Raw genomic sequence first — 9,910 nt, 5'->3', positions numbered from 1 at the left:
GGTCGGGGGTCTGTAGCCGGTAGTTCGATGACTAAGCCAACGCGCGTCGTCAGCGTCGGCGGCGGTGGCGCTCCTCTGACGCACCATGGATCTCTCGTCCATGATGAACCAGATGCGGGCGGGCGGCCCCGGCAGCCTGCCCACGGGCGATGTGCCGCAGCAGGACAATGCGGAGACCGTGTACATTAGCAGTCTGGCGCTGCTGAAGATGCTGAAGCATGGCCGCGCGGGTGTGCCGATGGAGGTCATGGGGCTGCTGCTGGGCACGGTCGTGGACGACTACACCGTCTCGGTCGTGGACGTGTTCGCGATGCCGCAGTCGGGAACGGGCGTGAGTGTGGAAGCGGTCGACCCCGTGTTCCAGACAAAGATGCTCGACATGCTGAAGCAGACGGGGCGCTCCGAAGTCGTCGTCGGCTGGTACCACTCGCACCCCGGGTTTGGCTGCTGGCTGTCGAGCGTGGACATCAACACGCAGCAGTCGTTTGAGCAGCTGAACCCCCGCGCGGTGGCGATTGTCGTGGACCCGATCGAGTCGGTGAAGGGCAAGGTGGTCATTGACGCCTTCCGCCTGATCAACCCGTCGACGGTGATGCTCGGCCAGGAGCCGCGTCAGACGACGTCGAACATTGGGCACCTCACGAAGCCGTCGATCCAGTCGCTCATCCACGGCCTGAACCGGCACTACTACTCGATCGCGATCGGGTACCGCAAGACCCAGCTCGAGCAGGCGATGCTCGGCAACCTGCACAAGCGCACCTGGACCGAGGGCCTGCGGCTCGCCGACTTTGAAGAGCACCAGCACGCGAACCAGGGCGCGGTCAAGCGCATGCTCTCGCTCGCCGAGGCCTACCAAAAGTCCGTGCAGGAGGAGGCGCCGCTCACGCCCGAGCAGATCAAGACGCACTACGTCGGCAAGCAGGACCCCAAGCGCCACCTCGAGGACGCCGTCGAGGCGTCGATGGGCGACCAGATCGTGCAGAGCCTCGGCACCATGATTCTCGCAGAGCTCTAGATACCTGTAGTGTACTGTACAGCGGTGCCAGGCCGCCCTCTAGCGCAGCGGCACCGCGCGCGCCGCCGCAGACCGCGTCCGCTTCGCGAGCGGCGCGGCGTCTTCCGGCGCCGGCCGCTTCGTCCCGCTCGTGCGGGACAGCTCGCCCATGAGCGTCGCCGCAAAGCGGCGCAGCGTCAGGGCCTCGTCGCGCAGAGCGCCGCCCTGCGGCGCCGAGGCGTCCAGGTACGCATACAGCGCCTCGGCGAACTCGTCCAACGGGCGCGCCGCGTCCATGAGCCGGCGCGCCACACACTCCTGCAGCGCATGCGCACCGCTCGGGCGCTGCAGCACATGGTCGTGCGGCGCGCGAAAGTGCGTATTGCGGGGATGCTCCCGCACAGCCAGGAGCACCTGCGTCATGACATCGTACGCCGCCGCGCCCCGCGGCNGGCGCCTGGGGCGCCGCCGCGCGCGGCGCAGGCACCGCGGCGCGCTTGGGCTCATGCTCCGTCTTGGCGAACGGGTTCAGACGCGCGCACAGCGCGCCTAGGCCGGTCGCCTTGCGCGGCGCAGGCGCCGCGGGGATCAGCGCGGCCTGCACGTCGTCCTCGTCGCTGTCGCCCGCCGTCCACTCGAGCGGCGGCATAGCGCGCTGCGGCGTCGGCGACGGCGGCGCCTCGAGCACGGGCGACGCGGTCGGCGAGCTCGACGGCGGGGACATCGGCGCCTGGAACGGCGACTCCGCCACGGGGCCCATCTTGCTGCACGCGGCCGGCGCGGGCGGCACCCTGTCAGGGAGCCCCGCGCTGCGCTCCCGCTCCAGCACGCGCGCAACGTGCGCGGCACGGGCGACGGGCCCGCGCGACACGGGCGTCGTAAAGAGGCGGTCATCGAGCTTCGGGTCCCACTGGACGCGCGCATGGTCGCGAGGGCGCGCGGCCTCGCTCGGAACCCAGCGCAGCGTCACAAGCTCCCTGTCCCGGAGGAACGGCATCGCGTCCGCCATCAGCAGCGCACCGCGCTGCTCGCTGTTCGGCGGGCCGATCGACGCCTGGCACGCCACATAGAGCTGGGGGGTATGGTCGGCCGGGACCTTGAACAGCTCGCAGGCCTTGGCCACGAGATCTTCGTGCCGCTCAGGCATCGCCGTCAAGAACACGCGCGAGTTGAGCGTCGGGCCCTTGAGCAGGACGGCGCGCGGCGGGCCCATCGCGGTGCGGGAGAAGAGCCGCCGCGCTCGGCCGTGCCGCAGGGACGCGACACGCCGCAAGGCGCGCGCAGACGCAGGTGGAGGCGTGCCGCGATTGGTCCGCGAGGGGCCCCTATGGCGCTATGCGAGGCCCTCGGCGCGCAGCAGCACCAGGTGGACATAGGCCATACGCCGGCGCGCCTCGAGCGGTGTCCACCCCAGCGCGTCAGGCACGGCATCGTCGGCGTCCCAGGGCGCAAAGCCAGGCGCGCCCGGCGCGCCGGTGACCGCGCCCTGCTGCCACGCGCCCGTGCTGGCGGGCACAATCTCTGCGAGCAGCGAGGGCGGAAGCATCGTGCGGGGCACGACGGTCGGTAGTGTAAGCGGTAGCGACGCGGCCATGGGCACGAGCAGAGGCACAAAGTCCGGCGGTAGGAGCGTGAGAAGTAGCGAGCCCAGGAGGGACGAGTCGGGCGGGAGCTGCGTGAGCGGCAAGTACTGGATCTCGACCATGCCGCCGACGATGCGGTCCGAGCCGACGACGACGTTCCCGATACTGAGCACGCACTCGTCGTGCTCGCCGACCGCACTGAGGGCGCTGCCATGCGCCTGCAGCCCGCGCAGCCGCACATGGAACGAGAGGCCGTCGAGCAGGACCTGCGCGCCGCGCTGGACCCACGCGCCGGGGCCCGGCGTGCCGACCGCCGAGCCGAGCGGGCCTGGCAGGTTGCTGAGCCGGAGGAGCGTCGGGAACTCGGCGCTCATCACGCGCGCGTGCCACCGGCTCGACGGCGCATGCGTGCCTGTGCGGGCCATCTCGGCGCGCGTGGGCTTCGACGTGTCTTCCGACACGACAAATACATGCTGCGGGTGCGCCGTGTCCGTCACCTCCCAGAGCGTGCGCCGGTGCGCCTCGCCAGGCGCCTCGGTGCCGGGCGTGCCATGGACGCGGCGGTGAGGACGGAAGCGGATCCGCCAAGGGCCAGCCGGCTGCGCGCCATGCTGGCTCTGGAGGTGCGCGGCGACCGCCGAAATTCCATTGGGGGGCAGCGACGACACGCGCGCCGTGCTGCGTCAGTCACTCGTACGTACCCCGTCACCGCCATCGTGAGGCCGGGGCGAGCGGCGCTGCGGCGGGTGGAGGTGGCGACCCGCGCCCCTCGGTCGTTCGCACGGGCGCCATGCCGCCGAAACGGCCGGCCACGCACGCGGAGCGCGCCGCGGAGCTGCTGAAGCGCGCGCGCTCTGCGCCGCGCGCGACGGAGAGCACAGAGGCGCAGACGATACCACTCCCCCGCCTTCTTCATGCGCTCCATACGATGGCGCAGGTCCCGGTCGCCGAGGCCATGGGCATTGTGCGCACGCTCGTCGCAAAGCAGCGGCATACGCGCGCCCACTTGCGTCGCATGTCGGCGCCCGAGCTCGAGCACATCGGAGCGCCATGCACGGGGGCCACACGCGACCGCGTCGTGCAAGTGCTGCAGGGCCTGGCGCGCGCGGACGAGGCGGGCGGCCTGACGGAGGCGGAGCGAGCGAGTCAGCAGCAGCGCCTGCGCGAGGACGTGCAGCTGCGGCGCGAATGGGGCAACGCGTCGAAGGAGACCGCCGTGGGCGACGACGACGAGAGCGACGACGTCTTTGATTTTCACGCCGTCCTGGACGAGCCGGCGCTCCGTGGGCGGCACGTCCTGGTCAACCGTGCGCCGGTGATGACGGCCTGGGCGGTGGTCGTGCTCCAGTGCCTGGGCTTCCAGGTGCAGGAGGCGCTCAGCCTCGCGCACTGCTACGTGAGTACGACGGCCGAGGCGCGGGCGCAGACGCTCCGGCTGCCGACCCCGGCGCCGGCGCACGTCACCAGTGCGAACCAGCCGCATGTGGACTTTCTGCAGGTGTGCATCCCCGTCATCCAGCTGCGGCACGGGCAGTACCGCGGCCTGCACGCCGGCGAGGTGGTGCCTCCCACGCGCGCGTTTGACTACCTGCGGCGCTCCATGTTCCAGATGCTCCCGCATGTGATGGGCGCACTGACCCTGCTGGCGAATGCGTACATGGGGCCCCACAACGACGCCGACGCCCTGCAGCGCCAGGCGTATGCGCTGTACGTGGACTTTCGCCCGGACACCCAGGGCGCCTGGGGCAAGCGCGCGCCGCTCTCGCTCGATACGATCCTGGACCTGCGCGCAGGCGCCGCCCAGGCCGCCGGCGCACGCGAGGCGTCTCCGTCCGAGTCCTCCGAGGTTGATACAAAGGCTACGAAGCCATCGCCGGCACGGGCGCCGGCGGAGCACGGGGCGTAGCCTCGGCACGCGCAGGCGCGCGGAGCAGCGCATCGAGCACGTCCGTGGCGCGGTACAGTACCTGCGTCGGGTCCGATTCGGCGGCGCGCTGCACCCGCCCGAGACGCTTGCCGGACGCCTGCTGCTCGTTCCATGCGTACAGCGGGTGCTCGTGTGGGCACAGCACGAGGGCGCGCTCGAGGTACCAGGCCTTGAGCTCCTGCCGCTGCTTGGGCACGAGGGGGATCGGCTGCAGGCCCATGACCTGTACGACCGCCTGGACGCGGCCCTGCACAACGCGGTTCGCGATGATATGCATCAGCGCATCGCAGCCCGCGCCAAAGCCGACAAAGAGGACGCGCTGCGCGGGCGACAGGGCACACACGTGGTCCCACACGTACAGGGCCTGCGCCTCGAGCGTCGCCTTGTGCGGCTGGGCGTCCGGCCGCGGAGGAGGCCGGTCGTGCTCGCTGTTGCGGAGCGGGCGCACCGGCACCGGGAGCGCCGTGCACAGGTCCACGCACGCAAAGCCGTGTGTGTGCGCCCACTGCACCACGGCGTCCGCTGCATCCGCGAGGAAGAGGGGCGGGCGCTGAGGATCGTCGGGGTCGCCGATATGCCACGTGCCCATATCGTGGATGAACACAAGGAGCGTGGATGTGCCGGGCGCCATGGCCGACGGCGTCACCAGCGCCTGGTTGCGCCGCAGCGAGTCGCCCACGGCCGGCAGCGGCATCATCTGGTGGTCGGCCCACAGGCGCGCGGCGCGCGCATCGAGGTATAGGTCACTGGCCGCCCAGGTAGCGCCGCGGACCTCGCGTGGCGCCGGGGCGTAGTCGAGCGAGTGGCGCATGCACGCCCAGTACGGCGCCTGTGCACGGACGGCGCGGGCCACGGTATCGGCGCCGGCCGTGCTGCAGGCGAGGCGCGCGGGCCACGGCGGCAGCGGGTCGCCCAGGAGCGTTTGCGTCACAGCGAGGGCCGAGGAGGCAATGGCGTCGAGCGTGTAGCCGCCTTCCAGCGCAACGACGAGCCTGCCGCTCGCGAGAGACATGAGCTGGTGCGTCATGTGGGCGTAGCCCGCTGGCGACACGAGGCAGCCGCCGAGGAGGTCGCCCGCCGCCGCGTCGAAACCCGCGCTGACGATCACCAGGTCGGGGCTGAACTCATACGCAATGGGCATGATGCAGCGCTGGAACGCATACAGATAGTCGGCGTCGTTCATGCCGCCGCACGGCCACGGCACATTGACCGACGTGCCCCGCGCCTCGGGGCCGCCGACCTGGTCGTAGTGGCCGAACGTGGTGCCGGGGTAGAAGGTGCCGTTCTCGTACCGGTGCAGCGACACGTACAGCACGCGGTCGTCATCCCAGAATGCACGCTGCGTGCCGTTGCCGTGGTGCACATCCCAGTCGAGGATCATCACGCGCTGCACACGGTCGGCCGCGCCGGTCGGCCGATTCAGCAGGGTCGTTGCAGCGACCGCGACGTTGTTGTACAGGCAAAAGCCCGTGCCCGAGCCGGGCTCGGCGTGGTGGCCCGGCGGACGCACAATGGCGATACCGTTGCGGACGCGGCCGGCGGCCACGGCCGAGCATGTCTCGATCACGCTGCCGCACGCGAGGCGCGCGCAGAACGTCGAGTGTGGGTTCAGGTAGAGCGACGACCTGGCCTCCAGATCCTGGCTGTACGCCTTGAGCTGCTCGACAGGCAGCTGCACGATCGACTCGAAGGTGTCCCAGAGCGCCGCGTCGTGGACAGACTCGACCTCGTGGCGCCGCGCCTCCCGCGAGGGGATGCGCAACATGCGGTCGATGCAGCCGTGGCGCTGCAGCATTTCAAAGATACGCGCGATCCGCTGCGGCTGCTCGGGGTGGCTCTCGTCGGCCAGCGTAGCATGCATCATCATGCGAGCATCGTACACGAAGCCCGTCGAGCTGACAGGAGGCCATGGTCTTGCCGCAAGACCGATCGGCGCACCCTGCCGCGGGTCCGTGGGGGCCGCGAGCGGCACGAAGGAAGACGGTGGCGGCGCAGCAGACATGGGTCGACGGACAGGCCGTCGGGGAGGCACCGTACAACGACACGGGCGACACGCCCTGCGCCCAGGCCGTCCGGGGGCATTTTCTGAAATACTACAAAATCTCGCTAGGGCGACACGTCCCCCCGCGCGAGGGCCTCGAGGAAGGGCCGGAGAAGGGGGCCCTGCAGCTGCGCTTTCGCGTGCTTCTGCGCTGCAGAGCACTGCAGGAGGAGCTTGGCAAGCGTCTGCTCGCTCTTGCGCGATGCCTCTGCACTGGGCACGCCGTCGCCGAGGGGCGGCGCTTCCACAAAGCGGCGCCAGGCCGCCGTGAACGAGGCACGCACGTCGTCGGCGAGCACGGTAGTGTCGCTGTCCACGTAGGGCCCCAGGCGCACATGCGCGCTCTCGACGAGGAGGCCACGCAGTGACGTGCGCATCTGCGGCCCGTCCACGCCGGTGGGCGGGGCGTCGGGCGTCGGGCGCGGGACCTCCGACGGCAGCGCGCTCGTGGGATCGTCGTCAGACACGGAGGTGAGCGCGCCGGTCGTCGCGAGGCGGCAGTCGGCGCGGAACCACTCGATGTGGCACCACAGCCGGAGCCATGCGCCCTCGCCGCGCTGCTGCAAGAACGAGGCATACGAGCGCCGCAGGGGCGCCTGGGTCAGCACGTCGTGCAGCGTATACGACGCGTTGGCCGCGGGCGGGTCGCTGGGTGGCCCAGGCGCGTGCTGTGTCTGTGGCTGTGTGGCGCGCGGCGCGCTCGCGCGGCTGGCCGGCGTGATGCGTGTCGAGGTAGCGCGGGAGGGCGGCGCGAGGTCGGGCGAGGCGGCCGGGGGCGGGCTCGCGTCGACGTAGGAGCCGTATCCCTCGAACTCGTCGAGGCGTGGCGACACGGAGCGCATGACGTTGGTCGGGTGGCCCTGGAAGAAGGCGGTGGGGGGCCGCTGCTCGGCCGCGAACATGGTCGTCGGCTGCTCGACCCAGTCGACCTTCCACGCGACGGTAGCGCCGCGCTCGGTGATGTGGTACGTCTCGCCCTCGACAAACGTGCCTTCGCACTCGGCGCCGTCGACACGCAGCGACGCGTCGACGCGCACCGTGGCCACGCGGTTCGAGCGGGTGGGCGGCAGGCCCGTCTCCGGCTCGAGCCAGCCGAGGCGGACCATATGCGCCGCGAGCACGATGGCCTCGTCGACCGACACGAGCGTTGTATAGTTCACAAGCCATGCGAGTGCATCGGCAGAGGTAAAGTGCGCCGTCTCGTACATCTGCCCCGTGCTGTCGCGTGCATGCGTCGCCTGGAGGGCCATGCCGAGGGCGTTGGACTCGGTGCGCCGCGGCGAGAGGCCGACCATGCGGTGGAAGACGATGCGGACGACGGCGTCGCTGAGAAGCACGTCGTCCTGCTCGTCGCGCTCGAGGAAGAGCAGCTTATCGCACAGCTCATGCAGGTTGAGCAGGTTGCTCACGCTGCGGGTCGCGATGCCATGGCGTGTCACGAAGCGGTCGATCAGGTGCAGGCCTTTGGGCGACGGCGCATACACCTGGTCCTCCGTGCTTTCCGTGCGCTGCAGCAGGGCGGCGTCAATGAAGGCCTGGCAGATCCGCGCCGCCGTCTCGCTGTTCATGGTGAACGATGTTTTGGTCTGGCTGAGCGAGAGCATGTTGTGCATGCCGTTCGCCGAGTCGCGCACGATCTGGACGAACTGCAGCGCCTGCATGCGCTGCACAAGCGCCGGCATCACGAACGCGAGCGGGTACCGCCAGTCGGGCCAGCGGTCGCACAGCGAGATGATCACGGTCGTGAAGAGGCCGTGCAGGTCGCGGCAGATCGGCAGGCCGTCGCGGTTCACGCGCATCAGCCACTGCTCATTCGACTGCAGTGCCACGGGCTTGGGCACCGCGCCGCCCGGGCTCGTGGGCCGCGACGTCGGCTCGGCCTTCGCCCGGCCGGCAGCGCTCGCGGGCCGCGCAGCGTCGTCCATGGCGTCAAAACACAAGCGCGGTGGAGGTGGAGACTATGGCCAAAAGGGGCGAATTCGTCAGTCGGACGAGCTGCAGCCGCGACAGCCTGGCGTCAGCCGCAGGGACGTACCGCAGTGCACACATTCGACAAAGGTGCCGGGCCGCAGCTGGGCGCGCGGCACTCGGCAGATACACGTCGACCCCTCGTAGTTCATATCCTGCGTGAGCAGCACACACGTACGCGCGACTGGATGCACCGCACACAGCACAGCTTTTCGTAGCCGGTGCGCTTCCACTTGGCGATCAGACTGCGTAAGTACATGGCACGTACGCTGCGTCCGCATATCCCTGCTCGAGGAGCCAGTCATACAGCTCGCGGCTAATGGCCTCGCGCTTATAGTACAGGTCGTATATGTAGCGGGAGCGCAGGTGCGTGACGCGCAGGATGCCCCACACGCCCTCGGCCTTCCGCTTGCCCTCCTGCGACTCGTTTTCGGCATCGCGCATCTTGGTCTCATACTCCTCGAGGATCGGCTCAATGTCCTCAAAGCCCGCCGGCGGCGCGCGCGTGCGGCTCGTGCGGATGCGCGGCATGGTCGCGGAGAGGGCCTTGTCCACGTGATGCGGTGGCGCCGCCGCCTCGCTCCACGATGTTCACAGGCCTGGGTACGTCGCGTGCGCTGACGCAGTCGAGCGTGTCGCGCGGATTGCGGACGTGATTCCGCGCGATCCCACGAGCGGCTCGTACTCCCTTGTGATTGGAGATGCGGCCGCGATTCTGGACGACGCGCATGAAGGCGACAGCATTGCGGTGAATGGCGTGTGCCTCACGGTGACCCGCTTCGACGTGCACGCGCACGGCGGCTGCTTCCAGGTAGACGTCGCGCCGGAGACGCTGCTTCGCACGAATCTGGGCCACCTGAAGGTCGACGATCGCGTGAACTGCGAGCGCGCTATGGCGCCGACGACGCGCTTTGGCGGGCACATGGTCCAAGGGCATGTCGACACGGTCGCGACGCTGCAGTCGGTCGTGCCGAACGAGTCGGCCCTCACGCTGACGCTGCGCCTTGTGTACGAGCCGCCGCGTGCAGGCGAGGCGACGCTGCCCCTCCCGTCGACGCTCTCGCCGTACCTTATTCCGAAGGGCTACGTGACGCTCGATGGCACATCGCTCACGCTCGTGGACGTCTCGCCGCCCACAGGCGGCGCGCTCGGCGAGCAGGACGACACGCCCGTCGCCGAGACGGTCGAGTTCACGGTCATGCTGATTCCCCACACGCAGGAACACATAGCGCTGCCGTCGCGTCCGGTCGGCGCCCGCGTGAACGTCGAGTTCGATATGGTCGGCAAGTACGTGTACCGCTCGCTCGTCGGCGAGTTGCGCCGTCTCGGCGACGCAGACGGCCCGGGCCTGACGACGGCCATGCTCGAGCGCCTGGTGGGCCGGGCCCTGTCGTAGC

General features: G+C 70.0%; 8 protein-coding genes across 8 annotated transcripts; 3 read left to right on the top strand and 5 right to left on the bottom strand.

Moving 5' to 3' along the window:
• Positions 1 to 85: 85 nt before the first annotated feature.
• MSY001_2747 (uncharacterized protein) lies at positions 86 to 1,015 on the top strand (the record flags this gene model as incomplete). Its single annotated transcript, XM_018884615.1, has 1 exon — positions 86 to 1,015. One exon carries the CDS (start codon positions 86 to 88, stop codon positions 1,013 to 1,015), a length of 930 nt encoding a protein of 309 aa, XP_018741257.1.
• Positions 1,016 to 1,054: 39 nt separating this feature from the next.
• On the bottom strand, positions 1,055 to 2,207 carry MSY001_2746 (uncharacterized protein; the record flags this gene model as incomplete). The annotated part of the gene is given in 2 exon segments (XM_018884614.1): positions 1,055 to 1,408; positions 1,428 to 2,207. 2 exon segments carry the CDS (start codon positions 2,205 to 2,207, stop codon positions 1,055 to 1,057), a joined length of 1,134 nt encoding a protein of 377 aa, XP_018741256.1.
• A 120-nt stretch (positions 2,208 to 2,327) lies between these two features.
• Positions 2,328 to 3,292, bottom strand: MSY001_2745 (uncharacterized protein; the record flags this gene model as incomplete). Its single annotated transcript, XM_018884613.1, has 2 exons — positions 2,328 to 3,255; positions 3,279 to 3,292. The coding sequence occupies 2 exons, from the start codon at positions 3,290 to 3,292 to the stop codon at positions 2,328 to 2,330; spliced, it is 942 nt and encodes a 313-aa protein (XP_018741255.1).
• Positions 3,293 to 3,505: 213 nt separating this feature from the next.
• Positions 3,506 to 4,428, top strand: MSY001_2744 (uncharacterized protein; the record flags this gene model as incomplete). Its single annotated transcript, XM_018884612.1, has 2 exons — positions 3,506 to 4,284; positions 4,371 to 4,428. The coding sequence occupies 2 exons, from the start codon at positions 3,506 to 3,508 to the stop codon at positions 4,426 to 4,428; spliced, it is 837 nt and encodes a 278-aa protein (XP_018741254.1).
• An 8-nt stretch (positions 4,429 to 4,436) lies between these two features.
• On the bottom strand, positions 4,437 to 6,368 carry MSY001_2743 (uncharacterized protein; the record flags this gene model as incomplete). Its single annotated transcript, XM_018884611.1, is given in 2 exon segments — positions 4,437 to 5,622; positions 5,635 to 6,368. 2 exon segments carry the CDS (start codon positions 6,366 to 6,368, stop codon positions 4,437 to 4,439), a joined length of 1,920 nt encoding a protein of 639 aa, XP_018741253.1.
• Positions 6,369 to 6,610: 242 nt separating this feature from the next.
• Positions 6,611 to 8,470, bottom strand: MSY001_2742 (uncharacterized protein; the record flags this gene model as incomplete). Its single annotated transcript, XM_018884610.1, has 1 exon — positions 6,611 to 8,470. The coding sequence occupies one exon, from the start codon at positions 8,468 to 8,470 to the stop codon at positions 6,611 to 6,613; it is 1,860 nt and encodes a 619-aa protein (XP_018741252.1).
• Positions 8,471 to 8,527: 57 nt separating this feature from the next.
• MSY001_2741 (uncharacterized protein) lies at positions 8,528 to 9,044 on the bottom strand (the record flags this gene model as incomplete). Its single annotated transcript, XM_018884608.1, has 3 exons — positions 8,528 to 8,668; positions 8,692 to 8,758; positions 8,782 to 9,044. 3 exons carry the CDS (start codon positions 9,042 to 9,044, stop codon positions 8,528 to 8,530), a joined length of 471 nt encoding a protein of 156 aa, XP_018741251.1.
• Positions 9,045 to 9,100: 56 nt separating this feature from the next.
• Positions 9,101 to 9,909, top strand: MSY001_2740 (uncharacterized protein; the record flags this gene model as incomplete). The annotated part of the gene is made up of 2 exons (XM_018884607.1): positions 9,101 to 9,116; positions 9,140 to 9,909. The coding sequence occupies 2 exons, from the start codon at positions 9,101 to 9,103 to the stop codon at positions 9,907 to 9,909; spliced, it is 786 nt and encodes a 261-aa protein (XP_018741250.1).
• Position 9,910: the final 1 nt, after the last annotated feature.

Source organism: Malassezia sympodialis, genomic scaffold (genome assembly GCF_000349305.1).
Source record: "Malassezia sympodialis ATCC 42132 genomic scaffold, msy_sf_13, whole genome shotgun sequence".
NCBI classification, from domain to species: Eukaryota; Fungi; Basidiomycota; class Malasseziomycetes; order Malasseziales; family Malasseziaceae; genus Malassezia; species Malassezia sympodialis.
The sequence above is the reverse complement of the archived record's forward strand: the minus strand, read 5'-3'. Positions and strand labels throughout refer to the sequence as shown.